At 38.1% G+C, this 27609-nt stretch overlaps 1 protein-coding gene across 1 annotated transcript; it reads left to right on the top strand.

Moving 5' to 3' along the window:
• The first annotated feature begins 426 nt into the window (after window positions 1-426).
• Window positions 427-25155, top strand: LOC104285811 (COBW domain-containing protein 1-like). Its single transcript, XM_009884312.1, has 14 exons — window positions 427-529; window positions 1424-1520; window positions 2593-2684; window positions 5627-5686; window positions 6679-6716; window positions 9807-9853; window positions 10608-10694; window positions 11522-11566; window positions 13187-13243; window positions 15761-15812; window positions 21821-21889; window positions 21989-22054; window positions 24198-24327; window positions 25034-25155. Exons 1-14 carry the CDS (start codon window positions 427-429, stop codon window positions 25153-25155), a joined length of 1065 nt encoding a protein of 354 aa, XP_009882614.1.
• The last annotated feature ends 2454 nt before the right edge of the window (window positions 25156-27609 follow it).

Genomic DNA, 27609 nt, shown 5'->3' with positions numbered 1-27609 from the left:
TCCCAGTGGCCAGGGCTGGGCTGAAGCGCCCTAGCAGGTCTGGCAGGAGCCTCCCTGCCTTCAAGTTGGGTTAGTAAGCGAGAGCCTGAGGACATGGCAGAAAGGAGTTGTGAGCGCATTTTCAGCTCGGTATCCTCCTACCGCTTCTGGCAAGTACCATTCTAGTTAGATTTGATAGGGGACGTCTAAGTTTATCAAGCACTGACACTTAATGGAAAACTGTGGGTCTTTTAAAGCTGAGATTTAATGTGCTAATAGTTCCATGGCATCAAATATTTCTACAAATCAATTTTTACAATGTTATAACAGAATGCAGGATACAAGAATGAAAACCCGTATTTCAGGAGATCACATTTATCTGAAGTGTGCTTACATTTGCTTTTTATTTAGAAATCTAAGCTTTTTAAAAAACATTTTAATAGAAATATGGTCTGTGTTCTAGGAGCTGGGAAAACAACTCTTCTAAATTACATACTGACAGAACAGCATAATAAAAGAATAGCAGTTATTCTGAATGAGTTTGGAGAAGGTATGTAAACCTGCAGAAACATTTTTTTTGGCTGTAAAATGACAACCATATAAGAATGATGGAAATCAAGAACATTGTAGTTTTAAATCCATTACTGAAATTATTAACATACCTCATAGTCTTCAGAAGGGCAAAAAGTCTTTTGGCTGGTGTTCATAAAATAATACTATGCATTAATCTGTTTTTTACATAAATTCAGGCCCTCGGAGTCAAATAAATCAATATATCACCCTGTTGGAAGTGCTATACCTCCATTTGTCCATTTGCTCAGTTTCAAGCAAATGGAGATTAAAATAATGTGTTGATAGATAATATTTTCTTTCCTTTTCCCTCAGCCACTTACATATTGTGAATTATCCTAGACCGAGAAAATGGGAAGATGTGTGATTGGTGTCTGTGGTTCTTTGAACTCTTTGCTTTCCTTCTCAGGATTTTTTACTGTTGTGGCTATAATTTGATATCCATACCATAGCCAGCATTGCTTACAGATTGCACTGTGTTGTTGGTGGGGTTTTTTTTGTTTGTTTTCATCGACAAAGATGCATGCCACTTTTTAGATCATGGAGCCTAAAATAAAATGTATGGACAGAGCCTTTATTTGATATGGAGGTAGAGGGCTGACTTTCCTTTCTTTTAGCAGAGTTTGTCGCATTTATGCTGTACTTCATCCTCTGGATTTTGGTCTTTGTAGAACCAACTTGACTTTGACTTCTAAGTTTATCATAAAATGGAAAATCCTAATTTCTAAAGAACATGTCAGAAACTTGGTCTCAGAAGAAAAAAATAAAATCCAAGGGTAAAAATGCATGCTAACTTGAATCTTTCATATCTCTTTTGCAGGCATTATTATGTAAATTTGTAGATTAAAAATTATAGTACTACTTTTATTTCCAGGAAGTGCTTTGGAGAAATCCCTGGCAATCAGTCAAGGGGGAGAACTCTATGAAGAATGGCTGGAGCTCAGAAATGGCTGCCTGTGCTGTTCAGTAAAGTAAGGAAGAACTATTGTACAAGTTCTTAAAGTGGGTTTTGGCGGAACTGAGGAAAGGAGAAGACGTCTGGATTTGATTCCTAAAGCTGATGGTAGTATTGATTGAGACTTCTTTTGGTAGATAAAACAAGAATTGGAGTTTGGGAGATGAAAATTTCTTTTTTTGCTGCCTTGCTGGATTTAGACTTGGTGTCTATCAGAAAAATAATCTAGATACCGACTTAGACACCATTGAGGTGCTGTAGGGTGGGGAGCTCTCCCTCTTCTGTCAGTATTATATGCTTTTATATAGGGAGTTAAAGATTCAGGGAGGCTGGAACTAGGACTCTAATTTCCTAATTTCCACATTAAATACTTAAAGCAGGAGTGTATTTGTTTCTTTGACATGTGTTTACCCTGTTTGTTTGAATGCTGGATTGTGTGTGCTAAGTTTGTAATGGACTGTTTGTCCTGAAAATTTGGAAGAACTGGTGCTATGCCTTAAATTGGGATAGTAAGTGGAAAACAGAAGACCCTGTTGCATTCTGTTCTACTGAAATGTAAGGAATGCTGCCATTGCTGCCGTGTTTTATATACATTGTTTTCTTATATAAAATGCCATATGTTTCTGCTTCAGGCTGACTTCATTGGCTGAGATTTAAGTAAATGACATGTCTTAATTTTGCTGTAGGTGAGGTAGAAAGGCAGGAGAACACAAGTCAGTTCCTGCACCCCCCCTCCACATCCAACTTTCTTTTTGGAATGTCAGCTGCCGAACCAAATAGTTACATACTTATACAACCCTGCTGTCCTTCACAGGGTTTTCAGTGTTTGAGAACAAATCTTCATTTGAACCACATTTATTATGCCTATTAGGAGTAGGCAAATACTATTTTCAGACTAAAATGAAACAGCAAACTACAATTTGCATAATGTTAGAGCAGCAGTTTGATGACTGAATTTTCATTGTTGACTGTAAGTCCTGGCTCAGGCCTTTGCTTTGATGACACTGTGTTTTGCGTCAGAAGATATATGCCTATGCGTGTTCTAGCTTGTTTTCTCTGTTCTCAGGTTTAATTGTTTCTTCTTACAGGGACAATGGTGTGAAGGCTATTGAGAACCTGATGCAAAGGAGAGGAAAATTTGACTATATATTGTTAGAAACAACTGGTTTGGCAGATCCAGGTAGTTCATGCTATGGTTTTCATAACCATGATAATTATTCTGTTTTTATGAAGTGCTTGTTTGCTCACCAGTCAGTTCACTGTGCAAAATGTAATACAAAGTGTCAGGCACATGCTTTGATTGCTTTATAGACTAAAAATGGATTAGGTAAGGTGCAGAAGCAGGGTTGTGAGTGGGATTTGGTTGGGTGTTTCTTTTTGTTTTTTTTTTTTTTTAACTTGTTCTAAATTGACTCTAAAGCTTAACAGAAATCCAGTTAAAATATATTTCTATCAAGAGAAGACACTGGGCTTAGAGAAGAGAAGCATGCTCTGAAACTAATAGTTTTCGGTAGGCTTTTGTTGTTCTACATTGCTCCTTCTAAAGTAAATTACTAGCATCTGATGAAGAAAAAGTAAAGTTAATGAGCAAAACTGGTCCTGTTTTACCTCAAACCAGGACATATTGTTAAATTGGTTGTGATAGGCCTTGTATTTTGTGAAGCCATAAAATACGCTGCGAAACAGACTAATACATTCTTCTGGTAGGTACAGAACAATAATAGATCTTGCAAAATCCTTGCGTGCTCTCTAGTGATCCCTGTTAGAAAAAGGTGTTTAAATTTGAGCTCATGTTAGTAATAGATATCTAAAACCTTTTTTTCTCTGAACCATCTGTTGAGATGTGTTGTTGATTGAGAGTAAAGGAAATTCTTATCAGAAATTCAGTTGTTTCCCACTTAGGAGACTGACACTTTCCAGCTCAAAGCTAAATAGTTGTCATGATAAAATAATTTTCTTCAAAAGAGAGGACATTGATTTGGCCTCTGTTACACACAAATTCTGTTTGAGTCAAATTGGAAAACTATTAAGCATTTTGGAAGAAAAATCAATAGATACCAGAAAACCATTAGATGTTGTGGCCCTTGCTATATCTTGCATGAGTAAGCACTGTGAACAACTGACAGGTATTTGGTGTTGATCCAGAGTCAGGTTTGAAGGAGTGCATCTTATCACTTTAGGTGGACAGTTTTAGGTGTTAGAATCAGTTTGATTACTGATTTTTTTTTTCTGAGGCACTTAATACTCGTAGACAGTTTTCTAGTAACTAAGGATCTATAATTGAAAAAAACAAGGACTGTCATTGCTGTCAGATCCTCCTGTCTTTCATATTGTGGCACTGTTTTTTTTCAAATTGTTTTTTTTCATAACAAACTATGGTTAATTTTTTTAAAAAAATAAATATACAGCACATCCTACAGTTGCTAGAATCTGTTTTACAGGGCCATTTTAGCAGAAAGCAGGAGTAGCCTACTCCTAGGCCACGTGTAGTACACAGGGATCAGGTCACAGATTCCAAGCCCTTGATAGAACGTGGTCCCAGTAGTGGCTCACCTGTAGGTACCAGGGAGGCTTGCTATTAGGTTCTCCAGAAGCTTTACCTTTTCCAGGCTGAAAAAAGCTGTTTTCCCCACCTCTCCTCGTAGGGCCAGTGCTCCGGCTTCAACTGTCTTGGTGATTCTATGCTGAACTTGCAGTTTATTAATGTCTTTCCTTTATGGGGAATGCCCATGCTGGAAGTGCTAGCCATATGTGGTCTTGAAGGTGCTAAACAGAAGAGAATAACCTCCCTCAGCCAGGCTTCTGTTCCAACAGCCTGGCTGCTTTTGGCCTTCTCTGCTCCCAGGGCACACTGCTTTCTTGGCTTGCTATCTACCAGGACCCTCAGGGACTTCTCCGTAGACCCGCTCCCCATCCAGTGTGTTCCTAGCTTGTGTCATTGCCAGGTAGTCTTTGTTCTTAAGTGTATTAACCTTTTTTCTTGATGAATTTCATCAAGTTCTTGTTGGTCATGCCTTCCTGCCTGGCCAGGTCCCTCTGAAAGATAGAGTTGCCTTTAGGTATATCAGCTGTTCCTTTCCAAATTTGGTCTTCTCTGCAAGCTTGACAGGCATGTCTTACATCCCCTCCTGGGTTCCTGGTAGAGATACAGGACAGGACCCAGGGTAGACCCCTGCAGTACCCTGCTTACTACTGACTTTCAGGTAGAGTATGACCCATTAACTGCAACTTTTAGAGCTTAACTATCCAATGAGTTTTACCTAGTTGTCTTTCCATTCAGACTGGTAAGGCAGTGTTGAAAAATTTGCTGGAGGTGATGTAAATGGCATGCAGTGCTCTCCCTTGTCCACAGATACCATAAGTTTTTCACATAAGGCCAGGTATGGCCTTCACTGATTGATCAGGCGTGATTTACCCTTGTAAACTTCCTTTCCAGTACAATATCTGTTTGCAAATTGAACCTGCATTAGATATTTCTTAACTTGATCTATCTTAAAATTATCTAAAGCCAGAAGCTTTACTGTGCAGACCTGAGATAATTAAGGAAAACATTCTTCTCTATATCTGGTTATTCTTGACTTTCTTTATCCTTTTCATTTATGACGTAAGAAACTGCATAGCAGAGTTTATAGTAGCTAGTGAAGAAGAGAAGGTCCCTAGGACGGAGCTGATTTCTCCCCAGTGTGCCAATTCCATTTTTCTTTCACTGGTTTATTTCATCTTTTTTTTTTGGTGTGTGAGCCATGACCTAGAAACAGTAGCTGAAAGGTGAAGAGAGGGAGTACAGATTTCTTTAAGAAATGAGGGAGCCTTGGAGTACAGTAATGAGAGCTAATTTATATTACTGAGTAAAGGTAATCTAGACAACTTACATGCACCTGGAATTGTAAGATTTTTTTTAAGTAGTCATAGCTGTTGATGTGCACACAGGTATAATGCTTTGGTAGCTGCTATTAGATCAAATGTGTGATTGGGTATTTGACTTCTATGATGATTTCTGAGTTTGCAGGAGTGGAGTTTAAAGTACAGCACTACAAATAGAAGTTTTTCTATGAAATGTTTGAATATTGATAGTTTACTGGAGAATTCCAATTTTGCAACTAAATGTACTGCACTGCTTAGGAGCTGTGGCCTCTATGTTCTGGGTTGATTCTGAGCTGGGAAGTGACATCTATCTTGATGGTAAGAAGTGCAAGCTTCCTTATCATCTAAGGCAAGGTTTCAGAAAATGTTTGAAATACATAATGATGGTCCTCACATCTCCAGATTTGACGACAGAGATCCACTTGCATTCAGTTTGCTAAATCCAACAAAAGTTGTGTAATGTTTTGCTAAGGGATCAGATATCACACATCTTGATTGTGGTGTAAGGGGGGGAAAAAACATCTTTAGTTAGATGTTATAAAATATTATTTAGGAGTAATATTACAGCACTCTCTCTCTTTTTTTTTTTTTTTTTCTTTTTTCTTTATCCTCCCAATCCAGTGTTTCCTAAAGGGTTTCCTTTTTTCTGAACTCTTAACTTGTCAAAATCTGGACTTTCCTGCCTTTTGTTTTCTGCCACCTTTGCCTATTGTACTCTTTTTAACTCTAGTATTTGCTGTGTTCCATTAGAAATCTGAGTTTACTGTAATATAAGTAATCACTATATGTAGTTAAAGACTGTTGAATTTTGATATTTTTTTTTTAGTGTAGGAAGAAAACTTACTTTTTGGCTTAAAATCCTACTAACGCTGTCTGTAAAATACCCATCTAGCCAAGGAAACATTGTTGAATAGGAAACAGCTGCCTAAGTTTCTGTCAGAGAATTGCAGATTCCTGGTCACTTACAATCAGAATAATTGTATACCTCAGTGAGTCCCCTTAATTTGTTTCAGTAATCTGTAAAAGCATACCTCTGCCAATTTGCTGTTGTGGAAGAAGGAGAGGCATCTACCTTGTGAGAATTTCTCTCACCTGGTTTGGCAGACATTTTTTTATTACAGGTATGAGTAACAAATGAGAAACTAGGTGACAAGTCTAATGTTCAGATACACTGGAAACATTGAAAATATTATAAGCAGTAGTAAATGTGATGATACTGTTTCTTCAGTAATTGTACAGGAAGTTTACAAGTTGTTAAATTGTTAGCTGCTTTCAGCACATTTTAATTCCATTTAAATATTCTCTTTTAGGTATTGTATCTGTTGTTGACGCAAAGCATGGATTGCAGGTAGTAGCTGGATTTGTTATGTGGTTTAAAACTGCAACATTAGTACAGCTATTGCAGTAATCTGCATTTGCATGAATTATATTTTTACAATTACTTGAATTCTTAGAATGGATGAGGATGCATTTCAGTTGCTGTGGTATGTTAGTACTATATTTTGAATGGGAACAAGAAGTACTGATATTTGTAGGAATTCAGATCCTTACCAACACAGCAGCGTGTCTACTAATGTAAAGGCAACTGTGGTGAGGAGACATGAGGGAGCCAAGTGTCTAGGTACCAGGTCAGATTACAAGATTACTTCATTACATGGAAGCAGACAAAAAAAGCAGGTATTGAGTAATCTATATAAAGCGTAACGTAAGAAGAGACCTATAGAACAGTGAGGTTGGATAACAGCAGAAATTGTGATTAAATCAAATAGTTCAACTGTTTTTGTAATAGGTAGTCATAAAAATAATTATTTGCAACTTAATAATTTAGGAAGTGACTACTTTGATTAGGTATAGATTTTGCATGATTCAAAATAAAAGTGACCATAAGAAAGGATGCCTACATGGTATAAACATCCCATCATGCTGTGGAAGTGTTTTTAATATCTGTATATTTTACAATGGCTGTAAAAAGCTGAGACAACTGAAGAACAGTTAAAAACTAAGGAATTGATCCCTTCTTTATAAGATTTTATTTTGTTTGGACTATTTGGCTTTCTTATTTCAGTTAAGCTGATCTAATAGCTGATTTACCAAAAGTGGACAGTCCTGTCCTTTCATCAATTTGTATTACACCAGGACAGAACTAATCTAACCCCACAGCAAGGCAGTTTGGCGAGTTAAGCCATTGTGTTTTGCAAGTGCTTTTGTGGAGGAGTTGGTAGAAGAAGGAGAGGAAAGGACTGAGCTGGTTTGCCCTTTTAAGCAGCAACCAACTTTTAAAGCAGCTCAACTGTCACAAGAAACCACAGCATTTCTTAAGTCAGCCCCCTTTTCAGCTGAGTGCTCACATACTGATTTGGATGTGTTGTTTGACTTGCAAAAATGTTGTGTTTATCATTCTCTTCATGCAATACTGATTTATTGGCTTGAATCAAATATAATTGCGTTGCACACAGCAGCACTAAATTATTATTGTTTAAAAATTTTAATATTTAAACTTTCAAGTAATATGTCAGAAACTACACAACTATGTTTTGAAACATTCAGTTTTTCTGTTCATTATTATCTTTGACAGCTCACTGGAAACTTTTACCTTATTTAATCAGTAAGCCTGTACAAAACTGGCATCCAGTCAGAATATTAGAAACTTCAGACTTCGTCAGTTATATGCCGAGTAAACAACTTTTGCTTTTTTACAAAGGACTTGCTAACTTGTGCAATTCCTCTGGTTGAAAAGCTTGACCTCACCAGCTGCTTGCGATTCAAAGAATTTTCAGAGCAATACTGGTACTGACATTGAGATAATAGGCAGCAATTTAAGGGTGTCATGCTTCAGAGAACCATCCCACCACAAGAAAAGCTGACAAATAATACCCTGCGACCAGTCAGCCAAATTGAAACTGAAGTGGTAATTGATATCATGGGTTATCACTCTAAACGATTTGTCACCCAGCAATCTGAAATAGTAATAATTTTTTTTTTAATCAAGGGCAAACAGTTGGACAACTTCAAGTGACAGTTCTCTACTTTCAGGACTTGACATTTGGACCACTGACATTGTTCTTTTCAGGGCAACAAATCTGACAACATTTAATTCAATGGAATCAATACACAGAGGATTACAAGAAAAGGTCAGAGGAGAGGTTTCCTCCCAGTCATCCTGGAGCTATGCTCTGCTTAGGCTGTGCACAATCAGGCAGTAGTTTTGAGGTTTTGTTTTTTTTGGTTTTTTTTTAAGCTGACAGACTGACAGTATGCAATGATCTATTTTTGTTTTTCAAGTCAGATAATGTTAGATGCCTGATAATTCCACTTGAAGAAAATATAATTTTCTAGGGCTTTTTAATTTGTCTATTTGTCATGACAATTAATTCCACTTTCATTTGGTATTCCTGTGTCTTTAAAACCAAATTTAGAAGTAATATTCTTGATACATTTAGAGTTGGTAAAGGAATGCACAGGACTTCCCAGAGATATAAGGTGTAAGTGGTGAGCTCTTGCTAATATTACAGCATCAATTTAAAGTTTTGGTGGCTCCAGGTGTTTGTGATGCTTCTGTCCTGAAGATTGCTGCCTCCATGGTAGAGTGGGCAGCAAATAATTTGTAGCTGAGCCTTTGCTGATTCAGTATAGTCTGTTGCTCTGCCTAAATTAAGTAAGGCTTTCTGTTGTTAAACTTCATGCTGCTGCTTTAGATGCAGGTATTTTTTTCTATTTCACTAATTCTGTTGTGAGGACATTAGCTTGGGCAGACTGGTAGAGCACAAAGCTGCAGATGATACTAAACTCTTGCAGCATGAACAGAAACTGCTGCTTTTGTCAGTGCTGACTGACTCTTCTCCCCAGTTACAGCTTGAATAGGCTGCAAACACCGATGTTGGGCAGACTTGGCCAAGTAGAAGTGGTTTATTCTTACAAACCCAAAAAGAGAGTTACAAATTTTTACTATAAAAGTAGAGTTTGTCAAATCTTTCAGAGAAAAGGAGTATGAACTTATGTATATGAAATTCTGTACTGCAAGCCTAGCCTGTCTTTAACAGTTAGTTGACATCACACTCATTTGTAAAATTACTGTATTTTTATTTTTTCAGATATGTTTTTCCATGGTTACTGTATGTCATGGTGACCTTTTTTACTTCATCATAAATCTGAAAATCAGTTAAAATAAATATAATAGTTTTCCAACTCTCCAATGTTCTAATCATAAAATTCATTAAAAGAGAAGAGTTTTCATAAAAGAAATTATAAGCTTTTGTAATGGTGAATGTATAAATTTACTTTTTCACCATTATTTTACAGAAAAATTCCAGATGCCATCTTCCTTAATACTGTGTTGAAAAACATACATCGGTTGAATTGGTTTTGACTTCCTTTAATTGCAAATGAATTTAAATGTAATTTGAATATGCTTAATCCAGTTGTTTTAATTTTTGTCTAGCACTTGACAGAAGAAAAGCCAGAAGGCCTTGTCAACGAAGCATGTCGGTATGGACGTATAAATTAAATTTTATATATCACAGTTAGGAACTGCGCTGTATAGTTCATTAAAAATGGCTTCTTTTATAAGGCTTTTTTTCCCTCCTTTCATTTTAAACCAAGGTAGGTTGGTGTAATGAAGTAGAAAATAGAAAAGGACTTCATGCTCCATTTCGTCTTTTTGCCAAGAGCTGACTGTTCTAATACATATTTTAAGAGGGATGGGATTTTACATTAGTGAAGGGGAACCACCTGTGTTGGGGGGAAGAAAGAATTGCATGCTAGGATCTATCAGATGCTCAAAGTAGAACTGGAGATAGAGGAATATTTTTTTGCTAGATGTGGAGCCACAGTGATTAAGGGTAATTGTAGCAAAAGAAATCTTCATAAAGCAAAGAGACTTCATACATGCAAGATAAGTAGGGGCTTGTGAAGTTCATATGTCACCAAGGACTTCAGAATAGATGACATTTAAGAAAAGCCCCCCAAAACAAACCAACAACAAAACCCCCAAACTAGCAAGCTTTTGTAGCTTGGTAGACTCCTCTTATGGCACCGAAGAGCACGTCAAGGAGAAGCCAGTAGTACTTTAGTCAAAATCCCATGATGTTCTAGTTTGGTTAATGCTTGCCTTTCTGTACTAACAATGCTCATACTATTTTTTTTTTGTGCTATGGGAGGGATGGTGTTTCTGCCTTACAGAAAAAGTATGTTTGTTCATGTTGTCTTTTTTTTTTTTTTTTTTTTTCCCCCTAATGCGTAGGCAGGTTGGCTTAGCTGATCTAATAATCATCAATAAAACAGATTTGGTTTCAAGGGAAGAATTGAATAAAGTCAGAACATCTGTCAGGTATGAAACTTTTGGCATAACTGTAACACTGTACTGGCTGAAAGGTTGTTTTTATTTAAGCATAGTTACTTCATTCTTGTTAATACAGGAATTAGGTCTCACTATTAGATTGACACTAATTCTTAGCTCAGAAGGGAAAAGAGACTACTCCTTTCTAAAGGCATTTCAGTACTTTCAGGTGCTTACACAATCTTAGCAGTTTGCCTGTCTTGGTAAGGCAGGTGTCTACTAAGGACAAGCCTTTGTCTTAATTGTTCACAGTGTTACATTTTTCGGCAGCTGTTCCCATTTATCAGAATTAGCATCAGGGAAAAAAACAATTGCTAGTAGATATGAGTTCACTAGCAAATGCAAAGATATATAGAGGAAGTCCCAAATAATTGTCATGGGTGTAGAAGAACTAATGGTATGAATTAAATTAGTGGTCAAAGACCTGTTCCATCTTTTTCTGTCAATACTATGGTAGCGAAAATGAAACATTGAAATTCTTAAATACTTTACGATTTTATTAGTGGTTTGAATTCTAAAATTAAAAATGCTTAGACCCAAGAGAGCGTATCGTGAGCTTGGATAGAAAACGGCTATTCTCAGCAGTAGTATTTTGTTGTCAGAACTTGTGAAGTTCCGCAATCCTTACTTGGGAGATGAAAAAGTCACAAAAACAAAGTCTGCCAGGATGTCTGTTTGTTTGTTCAACAATTTGATAACAAGAGTTGGAATTATTGCTGTGGTGCTATTTTTCATACTGCTTTCCATGGTTAACTTGTTCAAGCAATACATTATGGTTGCATTTTCATCTAACTTCTGATTTTTCTATTTTATTTTAGGTCAATAAATGGACTTGTTAAAATTCTAGAGACACAAAGATCAAGGTATTAAATGGCCACTATTACTGGGTAGTAGATCCTGCTTCTTTTGTGACAGATTTAAGTATGTTATTAGATCAGTTTGCTTAAAGCAAAACTATTGAATTAGAAATATTTAACTCAATATTGATTTTAGTAATAATTTTTTTCAAAGAAGTGAAAATGAAGTTTTCTTTGTTACTGTTTACATCCTACACTCAGGTGTGTATTTTTAAAGAAATCACTATTAGGATGTAGCTTAGTTTACAGAGCTTATCACTAGTGGGTTTTGTTGGACTTTGCAATATAACCATAAATATCTCATATTTACATTAGAAGTGTACTTTACAAAAGCTCAGGCATTACTTTTTTTTTCAAAACCTGCCTTTTTCCCTACGTTTAATATGAATAGAGCTGAAACTCTTCATAGTAGTGCTTGCCTCGTAGCATCTTTCGGTTTTGTTTGCTAACAGCATGTCTGTATAAGCTACATATATTCCAGTGGTTCGTGTGTGTGTTGAGAGAATCTGTATTAAGACTGCAGAATAATAGCTAGAAAGAATTTCAAGGTTCCTTTTCCCATTTAGGGAAAATCAGTTGTTATTCAGGCGTCCGGTATGAGGGATTTTTCTTGGAAATACCTTGTATTTTACTATATTTAGTAAAATACTTTATTTATATAGGATTTAGTAAAATACTTTATTTATATTTAGTAGTTCTGAGGAGAAGGATCTGGGGGTCCTGGTAGACAGTAAATTGTCAATGAGCCAGCAATTTGCCCTTGTTGCCAAAAAGGCCAATGGAATCCTGGGCTGCATAGGGAAGAGTGTGGCCAGTAGGTCGAGGGAGGTCATTCTCCCCCTCTACTCGGCACTGGTGAGGCGACAACTGGAATACTGTGTCCAGTTTTGGGCTCCCCAGTTCAAGAGGGACGGGGAACTGCTGGAGAGAGAGTCCAGTGAAGGGCAACCAAGATGATTGAGGGATTGGAGCATCTCCCTTATGAGGAAAGGCTGAGAGAGCTGGGACTCTTCAGCCTGGAGAAGAGAAGGCTGAGGGGAGAGCTTATTACTACTTACAAATATCCAAAGGGTGGGTTGAAGGAGGATGGAGCCAGACTCTTCTCGGTGGTTCCCAGGGACAGGACGAGGGGCAATGGGCACAAGTTGGAACATAAGAAGTTCCATTCCAATACACGGAAAAACTTCTTTGCAGTTCGGGTGACAGAGCACTGGCACAGGCTGCCCAGGGAGGTTGTGGAGTCCCCTTCTCTGGAGATTTTCAAGACCTGCCTGGATGCAGTCCTGAGTAATGTGCTCTGGGCAATCCTGCTTTAGCAGGGGAGTTGGACTGGATGATCTCTAGAGGTCCCTTCCAACTCTGAAAATTCTGTGATTCTGTGATTTTTTTTAAATTATGTTTGTGTGCTTACATGTTACTGTGTAAATAAATACAGTGTTTCCTTGCAGGAGAAGACTAGCCACCAACACCCAAAAATAAGGCTAAAGGTTCAAATGGCATTTATTAGTATGATAGACAGGAAAACAAACATAAACTTCAGTGAAGCATTTTAAAAATAATTTTTTAAATATACACAATATTTAAATATAGCAAAAATACAAAGCTTGCTTTCTTCCCTCTGTTTAGAGTTGATCTCTCAGATGTCTTGGACCTGCATGCTTTTGACAGTTTATCTGGAATAAGGTATGGTGGTAATTTCACTGTCTTTTATTAGAAATAATTTCCATTGTATGAATACATGTATGAGATAGACACAATCAAATCCTGGCTTAAATTTGCATCCGAGTTTGTTTGAAATTCTAGTTTAGTCACTTGTTTAAAATTCTTACTTTATAAGTGGTAATCTAAGACTGAGAATTCTTTCCACTTGAAATGCATGCAACAAAAGCTTTTTGACCTTGTAAAGTTAAACAAACCAGAGTGTGCATAGTTGGTTGGCTTTTCCCAAAATACGAGTTTTGCTTTAATATTGGTCGTAGAGTATATTTGTACACTCTTTGCTGGTTCTCTTAAAGGATTTCAAAATTTTTCTCACTTGACATCATGATGAACTGGAGGCTTCCTTATTTTTCACAGAAAACAATGAGGGACTGAGGTTCCACAACAAACGAAGCCACTGCAAATTCTGGTTACTGTGGTCCATGGGTTTTGGTGTTTGGTTTTTGTTTTTGGGTTTTTTTTTTTCAATGCCAAATGTGTGCTTCAGCATGCTGGATGGGTGGAAAAGTCGAACTGGAGGTGAGGGGAGAATTCTGTTCACTTTATGTGCTGAAGTTGTTAAGGAAGGAGAGCAAAGAGTATTGGAGCAATCATAAACGAAAGGGGGGAGTATGCAACTGGGGGCAGTACCATCTTAATTTTTCTTCCTGGACACATGCTGTTTACTTCAGGTGGGAGAAATTGCAGAAGATGCAGCTAGTAACCTCTAGTAGATGAGATGTGCTTGTGAGATTTCCTGATGAACTGGTGCAGTACTATCCAAAGGATAGCCTGCTTTTCCTGACTCTCTGCTGCCCTTTCTTTTTGTTGGCACGGGCTTTTGTCTGATATGTGAAATGTAGAGTTTGTTTCTTTTGAGCTCCTTGAATGTACCAGTCAGATCTGTACAAATAGCAGCATCAGGGAGGTATCAGAATAGGCATCCAAAAGAAAGTTAAGGGAGGAGGAAAGCCAATATATCCTTTATGGGCAATAGATAACTATTAGGTCATAAACCCGTGTCCTGAGTTCTTACGATGGATCAGCTAGCTAAACTGACTCATCCTGGAGCCATGCAGCAGAGAGAAAGCAGTAAGAAGATGTGAATCAAAAAGGATCATTCTTGATAATGGCAATTCACAGTTAGATCTGATAAGTTGTAATATTAGGTGGCATTCTGGAATGTTTACTAAGAAGTGCTCTGCTCTACAAAACTGAGAAAGTCCTTAAGGAGCTGGCAATAAAAAAAAAGCAATTTTTCTTTCTTTTCTTGGTCTAGTCTTCTTTCTTATCTCATAACTCCTTTAGAGGTTTTCAATATTTGCTGTTAAAACAGAGGAAGCATCTCAAAATTGCAGCATTTAAAGACAAATTCTAAAAGCATCAAGAAAGTTCTAGACTGCTTAAATGAAGTTCTGTTTCTTTTGATTTTGTTTGAACTCTGTACAGTGAAACCACTTACCCTGGTATCAGTTCATAGATACAGAAATGCCTACATAAAATACTATCAGTGGCTTCTGCTCTATCATCTGTACCAGAAAAACCCTTTGCATCCAGCACCGTTTTAGCACAAATACACACCAGGTTGCTAATAAAATTGTACTTACGGCTGCATGCTACAGTAAGGATTTCTGCTGGCACAGCAGACAGATAAACCGTCTGATCGGTATGACCATACTGGTAGAACCTCGTAGTCTGTACATGCCCTGAAGTGACATGAAACACATCAGGAGTTCTGGTTCCTGTGCAATGCAGTATGAGAAGAACACAACAAAGCAAAGAAGGTGCAAGAAGTAGGAGTGTGAAATGTTACTTCAGTAGCAGTCAGTACCTTTTTCACCACCATTAAAGGCTGCTTAAAATTTACAGTCATCAGAGTAGGAGGAGAGGTTTTTCTGTGCAGTCTTCTCTGAAGTAGCAGAGAGCTGTCGTCATAGTGACTTTTGATGTGGTATTCTTTTTTCTGCATGTTGGACACAAGACAATGTTCTCTGGTACAGATACAGTATTTGAAGAAATTTTGCGCTGTCTTGGTTAAAGACAGATGTGGATGTGTAATCTAAAGTTGCAGTAAAATTTTATGTTGTCACACAAAATGGTACAGTAAGATCCTGAATCTTAGTTAATGAAACAAATCCCCAAGTTCCTTTATGAAATAGAGAGGACCAATTTTATATTAGCAGGCACGCTCCACAGTAGGAATGAGCTGTATAACAGAGTTGAAATGGGAGCTGGGTGTATAGTATTTCACTTAGTGTTACAGATTTAATTCTCACAAGAAACAGCTTTATACATTTTTTTCTTCTTGCTTTTCAAATCATTCAAATCATGAAGATATTGAAAGTCGCTTCCATAATCTAATTGTGTTTACATTTTAAAAAAACGAATGTCCTAGCACAAATCATTAACTGGACCAAACCAATATAATTAAACATCTATCTTTTTTTAATGACATTTTGTCCATCCTACACAAATGCGGCATTTAACTTTACTTATTTTCAGTTTGCAGAAAAAGCTTGAACATGTAAAGACAACACATGCACATCTAGATAAGGTAAATATCAAAAGTACTGCTTCAATCTCTTTGTAACAACAAGGTTGTTCAGGGTAATTGCAAGCGTTGTATGCTAATCATGTTTTCTTTTCAGAAGGTTTCAGTTAGGGAGTAATGTGTTTTAAGATCTTTCACATATAGGAAAGTGCTTTGTTGAAGGTAGGTTCTAAATAGATACAGGAAGTCTTACTTGGAAAAATAGCTTGTAGGCTTCCACAGCTCCAGACACTCACATTCATCGATTCACATGGAGCATGTTAGTGAAATAGACAAATAGCGCTACTCTTTTTAGTATTTGCAGAATCAAGCCCCCTAAATTTGTAGCCAGTCTTTATCCTATAGGTTTTGTGTCCAAATGTTGTCTGTGTATGTAGATAGCAGGAAGATGTTATTCATGACTTTGCATCCTTTAAAGCTGTAATAAAACTTCACTGTGTGGATTCAAATGTGTGGATTTTGGTTCTATGAGTGCTTCACATTGTTTTCACAAGAAATTAGAACTAGTTAACTTGTAACATTGAAGTAGATTCTGCCCTATAAACTTGGTATCAATCCTGTAAGCACATGTATTCTAAAATAAAAAAAAAGAAACAGGTCTGTTGATGTTATTTTTAGTATGTCAAAATAAACTCTAAAATGTATTCCTCACCCCCACCCCTCCCTGATACTCAACCCAATGTGTATTTATATCAGGGCAGAATCTTCTCTCTGTGCAATACAATGATGCTGGCATAATGCAACTGCAAATAGCATTTCTGCCTCTGTGGCTTTTATTTGAGTAAATAGTATTTTTTGTGATCACCGTATCTAATGTCAAAGGTGAATTTAAGGAGGGGGTCTGGTCCATCATCCCTACAGGTTTTACAAGAAATGTTCCCTTTTAATTTGCGCTTTTTTCCCCCCAAATGTGATGATCATGGTATCTTTTTCTGCTTAGACTCTTCTCAAAAGCAGAACAGTCTTAGGGAATTACTGAATTTATTGCCAGGCAACAAAACCTTATAATTAACAGTTTGAGTACTGAATAAAACAAATGCAAAACAACTACACGAACACTTACATGAACACCTCTCCTTCTCTCTTCTCCAACTTTCCCTGTTTTTTTCCGTGGGTTACACTTAGTCCGTACAAGTTCTCCTAGCAAGGCCACATGTTGGGGGTGTTTGTGTTATGCTTTTCTGTTCCTCATCACTGTTCTTTTCCTTTCTCTGCCTGAAATGTGTGGGATAGTGGGTTTTTTTTTATTGTTGTATGGTTTCAGAGCTGGCTGGAACAGGTTGTGAGACACACAAGGCAGCTGATGGCCTCCTCCCGCACCCCTCAGCACTGCAGCCCCCTGCTACATAAGCCTTGTAAGCTTACACATACTTAAAGAGCTGTATGAACATATATGGGTGTTAGGCTCTACCATTAATATCATCAGAAACTGAATGTACACCTGGTGCACATTTCACTCCTTGCTACTGAGAGTTAGACTGTAGGAGTTAATGTTGTAGTAGTCTGAATATAAACGTTAAAAATTGTTGTATTTAACCTCCATCTCCTGCCAAGCAGATGATGGGGCTTACTATCATAAGGGTTTGAATTGACATGTTTCCATTGTAGGCTCCATCCTTTGGTGTAGATTAGTAAGGGTAGCATTGCTTACTGTAAAATTCAGGCCTTGTTCCTGTAAAACACCAGACCAAGACACTCGGCTGTTTAATTTTCTCACCATGTCTTAGTATACAAGCAAATATTCAAGCAAACAATTAAACAGTACAACCACAGAACAACACCACTATTAGATATCCAATTGGTTTGTGAGTCCAACAGCTGTAGTTTCATCCAGAACCAAAATGCGTGGTGACCAATGTTCATTTGATATAACATGGGCACTTCCCCAGTTGGGGAGTAAGATGATGTATCAGATGACTTAGATTTCCGAGAGCTTGCTTCACCTACTGTATTAACTGAGGTCTGGCCTTTCTTCTGAACTTGTTATTCCTTAGCTCCCAGGTGTAGATCTTTGAAGGACCTCTTTTCCCCTTTCTGAGTCTCAATTTGTAGGGTGGGAACACGGAGATTTTACTTTCCTTCCTGACACTTTCACAACTGCAATTTTGTCATGCTTTGCCATGAGGCTGATCTCACACCTGCCTCGGGCCTGTTCCATCCAGTATGGTACTCGAGGTCCCTCCTTCATCAATAGGATGTCCCACCGGGTTATTGGGTGATACCAGAGGGGCAATAGTGAATGCCTAGCTGTCAGAGCTTTTTCTGTGGCCTCAACTTTTTCAGGGTTCCTTACCCCTTGCCTGTAAACACAGCAGGAGTCAAGGTGATCACACTTGATTGCCTCTTCTTCCTAGTCCCTCCACAGAGGTCTTGTCTGTGGGACTGGAAGGATTGAGCTCAGCATACCCCTCCATCAGTAAATCCCAGTTTCCTACTTTTGCTTGATGTGAAGTTGCTAGTCTTGAAAACAGCAGAAGGCAATTATATTCTCCTTTTGGAACTAAAGATAAAATACGAAATTGGTTTCATGCTTAGCTGTAATTGCAATCAGAATCATAGAATGGTTTAGGTTGGAATCTTAAGTTCATAGTTTTTTATTCAATTAAAATTTGTGTTCATCTTTGATATGTTCAATTATAGCAATAGCAGTCTGAATAGATCCCTAAAGTAGGAAAGAAGTTGAATAGAAGCCTTCCTGAATATTGTAACAGTTATAGCATGCTTGTATTATTAAGGAAATTCTTGTTGTTTTTGTAGTGTGGAGGTATTTGACCAGTGGGAAAACAGTGAGAATTCATTACTATCCCTATTTAGTTCAACACCCACAGTTTAAGATGGCCTGTTGAGGCAGATGAGGCATGAATGAGAACAGAACACTTCTCTCACAGTAGGCTGCAGGTCCTTGTGGGCTGATAAAGCATGCTTATTACCTTCATGTGGAAGGTCAACAGAAGCAATACTTCACTATGTGTGGAGCACAGTGAACTTTTGTCTGTCTTGTTTTGAAGCTGCTCAAAGCGTTAGCTCTTAGTTGTTTTGGTGAATTTACTAAGTCATTAGATAAACATTCAGATTTGCTGTTTGTTGCTTATATTTAATCTTTAGTTTCAAAAAGGGAATGTAACTGCCTTCTGCTATTTTCAAGACTAGCAACTTCACAGTCAAGATTTGCTGTTCAAAAAGAAAAATGCAGACACTCTATACATCATATTTTAACCTGAAAATTTAATCATAGCAACTTTATCAGAAGGAATGTATACTTTTCTAAGCTACTGCATAAAAATACAAGTTTTTCTTTTTTTGTTGTAAGCGGGGCAGAAGACCAGCTTGACTGAACAGGGAACTCCTTATTGAGCTCAAGAGGAAAAAGAAATTGTCTTTGGAAGTGAGGTCAGGCTTCATAGGAAGAGAACAGAGCTGTGGTTTGTTTATGCAGGGAGAAGACACAAAAGACCAAAGCTTAATTACAGTTGATTCAGATAACATGAAGGGCTTTTTTCAGTATGTTAACAGCAGGAAGAGGCCTAAAGAAAACGTTAGGCAAATACTTGTTGAAGGTGGTTATCTGACTAATAGGGATGAAGAAAAAGCAGAGGCATTCAGTGCATTTTTTGCCTCAGTCTTTAATAATACTGGTAGACCTTGGGCTGGAGTTGGAGGACCATGAGTCTGGGAACAGTGACTTTCCATTTGTGGACACTGGAATTGTAGGGGACCAGCTGTATCAGCTGAATGTTCACAAGTCCATGAGGCATAGTGAGATTCAGTCAGGGTACTGAAGGAGCTAGTGGATGTTGTTGCAGGACCCCTCTTGGTCATATACCAAAGATCTTGGGAGTCTGGGGAGGTCCCTGCTGACTGGAAGCTAGCCAATGTTATTCCAATCTACAAAAAGGACATGAGGGAAAATCCAGGGAACTACAGACCTTTAAGTCTAACCTCAGTTCCTGGAAAAATTGTGGAGAAGATTACACTGGGTACTGTTGAAAGGCATTTAAAGAATAATGCAGTCATCAGGCACAGTCAGCATGGGTTCACAAACGGAAAGTCCTGTTTAACTAATTTGATATCCTTCTATGATAAGGTCACAAGCTTACTGGATGGAGGAAAGACAGTGTATGTAGTTTTTCTGGATTTTAGTAAGCCTTTTGATACTGTTCCTCACAGCATCCTCTGGACAAGTTGTCGAACTGTGGGATGAGCAAGTTCATGGTGTGCTGGGTGAAGAACCGGCTGAAGGGCAGAGTTCAAAGGGTTGTAGTGAATGGGCTACATGTGGCTCACAACTGGTCAGCAGGTGCTCAATTCTAGGGCCAGTTCTGTTCAATATATGTATCAACAGTCTGGATGCAGGAGTTGAATGCACCATTTGCAAGTTTGCAGATGATACCAAACTGGGAGGTGCTGTTGATTATCTTGAGGGATAGGAGGCCTTGCAGAGGGTTCTAGATTGGAGCCTTAGGCAGTGATTAATGGGATGAAATTTAACAAGTTGAAATGCCAGATTCTGCACCTGAAGTGCCAGGCACAAGTATAAATTGGGAGAGTAGTGGCTGGAGAGCAGCCCTGCAGAGAGCGATCTGGGAGTGCTTGTTGATGGCAGGTTCAGTATGAGCCAGCAGTGTGCCCTGGCAGCCAGGAGGGCAAACTGCATCCTGAGGTGCATCAAACACAGCTTAACCAGCTGGTCAAAAGAGGGGATTATCCCACTGTATTCAGCGTTGGTGCGGCCTCACCTGGAGTACTGTGTGCAGTTCTGGGCCCCACTGTTTAAGAAGGACGTGAAGGTGCTTGAATGCATCCAGAGGAGGGCAACAAAGCTGGTGAAAGCGCTGGAAGGCATCTCCTGTGAGGAGCGGCCAAGGACTTTGGGCTTGTCAAGTTTGGAGGAAAGGAGGCTGAGGGGTGACGTCATTGCTCTCTACAGCTTCCTGAGGAGGGGGAGTGGAGAGGGAGGTACTGATCTCTTCTCTCTGGGATCCAGCGACAGGACATGTGGGAATGGTTCAAAGCTGTGTCAAGGGAGGTTTAGACTGGACATGAGGAAGCATTTCTTTACCGATAGGGTTGTCAAGCACTGGAAGAGGCTTCCTGGAGGGGTGGTCAATGCCCCAAGCCTGTCAGTGTTTGAGAGGCATTTGGACAATGCCCTTAACAACCTGCTTTAACTTTTGGTCAGCCCTGAATTGGTCAGGCAGTTGGGCTAGGGGATCATTGTAGGTCCCTTCAACTGAAATAGTCCATTCCATTCCATTCCATTCCATTCCATTCCATTCCATTCCATTCCATTCCATTCCATTTTTTTTTCTTAAGTTAGTCATCTGAAAGCAGTAATCATTTGAAAGAATTTTAGGGTGTACAAAAAGTAATTCTCTCTATGTTCTTCTATGCCATTGAGAGGTTATAGTGGCAAAAATGAATTTAAAACACATTATTTCCTTTATTTTGTAATAAATAGTTAATTTTAAACTACATTTTTTTAATAAAACATCACTTCAGATTTCTTTATTTTCAGAATCTGTTCCTACATAATCTATTTTAAAAAGCTTTTCATAACCAGAAAGTATGGATAGGTGAACAAATGTTAATTAATTTTTGTCTGATAGAATTGTGATGAAGATCAGAAATTGTGACAAAGGTCAGTATGCCAAGAAAATAACATTCTTAAAACATACTTGAAAGATTGAGCTTACTAGCCTATAAGAATTAAAATTCTTAGGCTTTCTTTGAGAACAAACATCCACTATGGCAAAGAGTTAAACGGTAGAAGCTGATGGCATTAAACTATTCAAAGTATTGTGTATACCCCTTAAGTGCACAGCCAAACAGAACCAAAAAGTATAGCACAATATAGCAAGTTAGAGCAGAATAGAAATGGAGATTTTTTTTAATTTGACATGAGCATATAGTTGCTTTTTTATGAGGCCAAGTTATAAAGAACACTCTTTGAAATTAATGTAATGAAATGTTTATTCAGTTTGGTAATAATAAGTGGGTCTTTCCATTTTCAGGGTATAATTACAGTAACATTTGAAGTTCCAGGAAATATAACGGAGGAAAACTTAAATCTCTTTATTCAGGTAAGTAGTAGTTCACTGTCAACTGAAAAATCATTGTGGCATTTTATAAAAAATCATCTCATGCCATTCTGTTTGTGAAAACATTTTTCCTTTTCATAGAATCTTCTGTGGGAGAAGAATGTGAAAGATAAGACTGGGCGCACCATGGATGTCATAAGACTGAAGGTTAGTCAGAAATGACCAACTTTGTTTTGTGCTTTTCCTCTTTTACGTCTAAAAAAGTGCAGTGTACTGTCAGTTACAGACCACTGTAGCAGAGCAGACAAAATGGAGAATAGCAGTTTGTCATTGTTCCATGTAGAGCCAGTTTGTTACCAGCTGACTGGTGGAACAAGTCAAAAAGAGATAGCTGACAGAGAAGCAAACATTGATCCTACTTGTTTTGAATTGAGAGGGAAGATGTACAGTCCCAAACATCAGTGGCAGAGTTAATAACCAGGACACAGTTAAATCACTTTCTCATTTTTCACTTCCATTGCTTTGAAAAGTACCATCCATCTCTCATTAATGTCTCCTATAGATTGGATACTATAGATTGCTGTCTGTAATTATAATTGTTGGCATAATATGCAGATGTTGAAGTTGGTATAACATAGCAGCTCAATACTAGTTGTGGTCTACACTTACTTTTTTATAGTATTGTCAGACTGTAGCTTTAAGGATGCAGCCCATAAGTATTCATCTTCATGGGCATGTTATATGTTTTTCATTCACATGGTTTTGAGAGGAGTATAGGAGACAATTTAGGATTTATTTTCGTTTTCCTTATACCAGGCAGCCAGGTAAATCATTAAAAAGTAAGAATCAAGCCTGTCATTCAGTAGGCTGTAAGAAACACAAGAAAATATGCTCTGGTTTGTTTTCTGAGAACACTTGTGCTTCATGAATAGCGACATAATTATTTTCGTTCCATTGGGAAAAGGTTACATTCTTGCTCTTCCAGCAACAAAATGACAATATCTTTGTCTTCCCCTTCCTGACAAATAGAAGCAAATAGCCACTGATGCATCTTAAGCTCTCTGAAATCAGTACTGCTATGCATAAATACATTTTTGTTGTACTGAGCATTGGAATCAAAGTAATTCCTTAGGAGACCTGAGGCCTGTGATAAGCTGTGTGCTCGCCCTCAGTCGCAGACAAATACACCAAAGCAAATGAACCACAGGTAATTATAGAATGGGTTCCAAAATTTGTTGCTTTTATATTTATATCTTCCCCGCAGTCATAACCCTTTTGGCAGTAATAGTCATAGAATTCCAACTAATATGTCAAATGGAGACCTTTTATCATGAAATATTTTGAACTTCTTTTTTCTATTAGGGAAGTATAAGACATGTTTTACAGAATGTGTTCTACTAAAATATTTTGTAAAGTTTTACATGAAGCGATGAACGCTTTTAATACAACTTTTGGTATGTGGGTTAATGGGTTCACTCTGATAGTAATCCCTTCTAATTCTGTTGCTAGTTTTACTATGTCATTTGTTTGTTCTCCAGTATTCGCAGATTCTGTTTGAGAATAGTGAACATGCTAAGCATGAGAGCTTAATCAGAATAATCTGAAATAAAACATTTTTACTTGTTGTACATCGTCTTTGCTGGCAATCAATCTTTCATGGACTCATACGTTATACACCACATATATATTCAAGGTGGCAATCATAGCTGATGACATTTTACTTTTGCTCAAACATCCTAGATGCTGACCAAATGAGGAACAGAAGGCAGAGAATGGCAAAGTGTAACAAAATAAGGAGATGTGAGAATATATGTTATGAGTAGAAGAGGTTATACCACATGGTTATGTGGTTATGTTGCACCGGAGAGACCTTATAGCAGCCTTCCAGTATCTGAAGGGGGCCTACAAGAAAGCTGGAGAGGGACTTTTTGCAAGGGCATATAGTGATAGGACGAGGGGTAATGGCTTAAAACTGGAAGAGGGCAGATTTAGATTAGATATCAGGAAGAAATTTTTTGCTCTGAGGGTGGTAAGGCACTGGAACAGGTTGCCCAGAGAAGTTGTGGAGGCCCCATCCCTGGAAGTGTTCAAGGCCAGGTTGGATGGGGCTTTGAGCAACCTGGTCTAGTGGGAGGTGTCCCTGCCCATGGCAGGGGAGTGGAACTAGATGATCTTTAATGTCCCTTCCAACTTAAACCATTCTGGGATTCTGTGGTTATTTTGACTGACTGGTGCATAGTTGCCAGAAATATTTTTCCCTGCTTGGCCTAGTTTCAAAGTGTTTTCCCATCTTACATATTTCATTTTTAAAGTTTTTTTAATATATCCTAACAGTTATTTTTCCAATAAGGGACTGGTATCTATTCAAGGCAAATCTCATCAGATGATAGTCCAAGGTGTCCATGAGCTCTATGATCTCGAAGAGACTACAGTAGCCTGGAAAGAAGACGAAAAGAGAACAAATAGACTGGTCTTAATAGGTAAGAAGCAATTACATATCTCCTTGTTTGACTTCAACAAGATTTTCTTTCAGCAGGCAGTCCTGTGACTTGTCCAGTGAAAAGCAACCGGCCTAAACTGGCCAGAATAATAGCAGTGTGTATGTTCAGCATAACCTTTAGTCAAAGGTTTATCCATCAAGACCTCCTGTGGTTTTATATTCCAGAGGAATCTACACTGTCCCTTTTAATGACATTAAAATAAAATAAAATAAAGTACAATACTAAGTATTCATAAATTGTGTTGGCATATTTAATGTTATTTTTAAAATCCATAATTATAAATGTGGTGGGAATGGTTTGAATGTTGGATAAAATATCCAGTAACTGTGAGGAACGTGATTATAGCCATTAAAATCTATAAAATCTGTTTTGTTTCTGAAAACCTTGTAACGCTGAAGTACGTTTCTATTTGCTACTTGTTACTGTCTGCTTTGCAAAGTGTTTTTATGACCAAAAAACCCCAATTTTTCCTCCTTTCCCTTACTTATGCAGCTTGAAGTCTGTTGTTGCTTGTAAAATCTGAAGTTGTCTTGTTACCATATGCAGCTTAATTTTAATACTGCTGGTTTCACTCATTAGTATAATAAACACTTTCTTTGCTGAGAAGACTGGCAGGTTGCTACTCGCATGCATTTTTTTGTAATACACCGTAAAATATAGTCAGCTAATTTATTTCTCTTCACAGGCAGGAACTTGGATAAGGAGACCATCAGAGAGCTATTCCTAGCCACTGTGACAGAGAAACAGTTGACATCGAACTACGAGAAAGATGAAATGTCTGTGCCTAACCCTGCAAGCTTTTTATGACAGAAGAGACTGAATGACATGCAGTGTAGTAGTTTCTTTTTCCTCTTGCAGTTTACACAGCTGTTAAACCCTCAAGTCCTCCTAAGAATCCCAGTTGACCTGCTGCTTGAAGATTAGCTCTTACGGGCTAGAATAAAACACAAAGAATTCTTCCATTTTGGATTTGGCTTTAAGTTATGTCAGTGATATCATGTACCTGTGCAGAAATGCAGATAGGCAATAGGCTGTTGTTTATGCTGTACATGAAGTATCACAGGAGGAATATGGTAAACATGTTTGAAGCTTAGGGCTTTCTCCAGCTAACTCCCTTTTACTACGGGAAATGGCAACAGTGATTATTGCCAGTGATATAATTGCAGTAAAAAGTATTTAGTGTTTACGATTAAACTGTCTTCCACCTCTTTCCACTTGCTTTGTGATTTTTGAATGTATACGTCCATCCCTGGTACTGCTAAGCCTGTTGAATAAGTGAAACTAAAAATGCATAGATAGTAGAGGCTCAAGACCACATGGAATATATACTCTCTGCATAATAGCTATGAATGCAGCGTTCAGTCACGTAGCCGAAGTGTTGAAAGGTGTAGCTGACCTCATAGATCTAGGCTATAACCCTGCCAGTTTAGAATTTGGGGGACTGGGGGCAGCACGTTTCCACTGTGTTGACTAGACTACCCTGGGTGATTTGTGATGCGATTCTCTGACACTGTGTTTGGGTGCTGTTTTGAAAACATAGTTTGAAGCTTTTATCTCTCTGCTCATTACTTTTACAATTTAGAGTTGAATTTCTTGCCCCATACCTTCTCCAGTAGTCATAGTTCACCTCTTAGCTTTAGAGGGATATCTTGACTACAGCTGGGTGAGTGCGAAATAAGTGAATGCAAGAAGACAAGGTGGAATTAAAAATGTTTCAAAACATAATTCTAGGAAACGCAGCAGAAATTCTGAAGAATGGACTCTTGGCTACAGTGCTACACAGATGCTTGCTGATGTGTCTGGATAAGTAGAAATTTGTTTTCAGTACTAGTGGTGTGTCACTTGTCACATACATAACATTTGCTTTAGCATATAAGGTACATCAAACTGGGGAAAAAAAAAAAGGCCATGCCCTTATCAGTAATCTTAAAAAATTTCTTTTTACTGCTATTGAAATAAATGAGTTCAGAGTTTTGTTTCCAAAGAGCTGAGGAAGGAGACATTGTTAATCTTTCACTGCCAGGAGCTGGAGTCTTGTTTGATTAATACATGAAGTCATGTGCCCAGTGTGATAGAGCTCTTCAGTCTGCCAGTGGATACATTAGCAGACACGACTTTATTCCTTACAAGTAGTTTTAGGTAGCTTGAAGAAGTTTCTAGAAATTAACAATTTCCATAAACTAAAGCAAGGTGAAAGAAAGGAACAATTGACTTACAATGTTGCTTTCTGTTCAGCAGAACATTCATGGCATTTCAGTGAGGTGGGTATATTGTTGAGCAACATCGTGACGGTTTCCCTTAGCAAGGGCATGTCTTAATTTTGAAAACTAATACCTATTCTCACACTGATACATGTTTTGCATTGCATAAGTGACACTTAGTCCTGCATGAAAATTAGCCAAATGGTTGCCATCAGTGTTATGGATTAATTTACCAACATGATGTAGATGCAGAATTGTGAATAATACCTTTGTGTTTGTTGCTGCTTATGGTTGCATTCATCATAGAGAAAGCGATCAAAATACCTTCTATGTTATAAATGCCTCATGTAGTTGAAGAACTCTTATCTTTAGAAACATTAATCTCCAAAGTGCCCAACTGATAATTCATTTTCCATTTGAAAAAGAATAATAAGACCTTCAAACATGAGTCATAAGGGAACAAGCTGTGAATGGCATACACACTTACTGTCATATTTTGGATGCTTATTTTTTATATTTGCTCGTCAACTGCATTCTCCAAAATTCCCACAGGGACTGTCAGTATACTGGTTTGGTGTTTTTTTTTTGTTTTTTTTTTTTTTTTTTTTTTTTTTTTTTTCTGCTAATGAGGTATCTCTGCAGCTGGGAAATTTCTCCATAGCTCGTCTTGCTCTAACTCCTTCTTCCTCTGTAGAACTTCCCCTGAGATCCTCATGGTGTAGTGTCAGAGACCTTTAGTCAGTGTGCGCAGCTCTGTCTCTCCCCTCCTCTTCTGTGAACTGCCTGCATGTTTCCAGGGAGCCCCTGGGAGGGAGAGCAAGCAGCTCCCAGGCAGGGTGAGAACGTGCACCTCTCCATCCTTTCTGGCTGTTGGGATGCCCACTCTGCTTTGTCCTCCTCTGTTCTGTTCATACATAATGACACTGGTAAAACAGCCAAGGGCCAGCTGTTTATCTGCTTCTCCCAGGAAGACTGCTGTTTTATTTTCTTGGATATAACTGACTTTTTCTGGTCTGTTCTTACCTCCATCCTGGGACATGAAGTCTTGTTTTTGCGTCAT

Source organism: Charadrius vociferus, unplaced genomic scaffold (genome assembly GCF_000708025.1).
Source record: "Charadrius vociferus isolate BGI_N301 unplaced genomic scaffold, ASM70802v2 scaffold183, whole genome shotgun sequence".
Lineage (NCBI taxonomy): Eukaryota > Metazoa > Chordata > Aves > Charadriiformes > Charadriidae > Charadrius > Charadrius vociferus.
The sequence above is the reverse complement of the archived record's forward strand: the minus strand, read 5'-3'. Positions and strand labels throughout refer to the sequence as shown.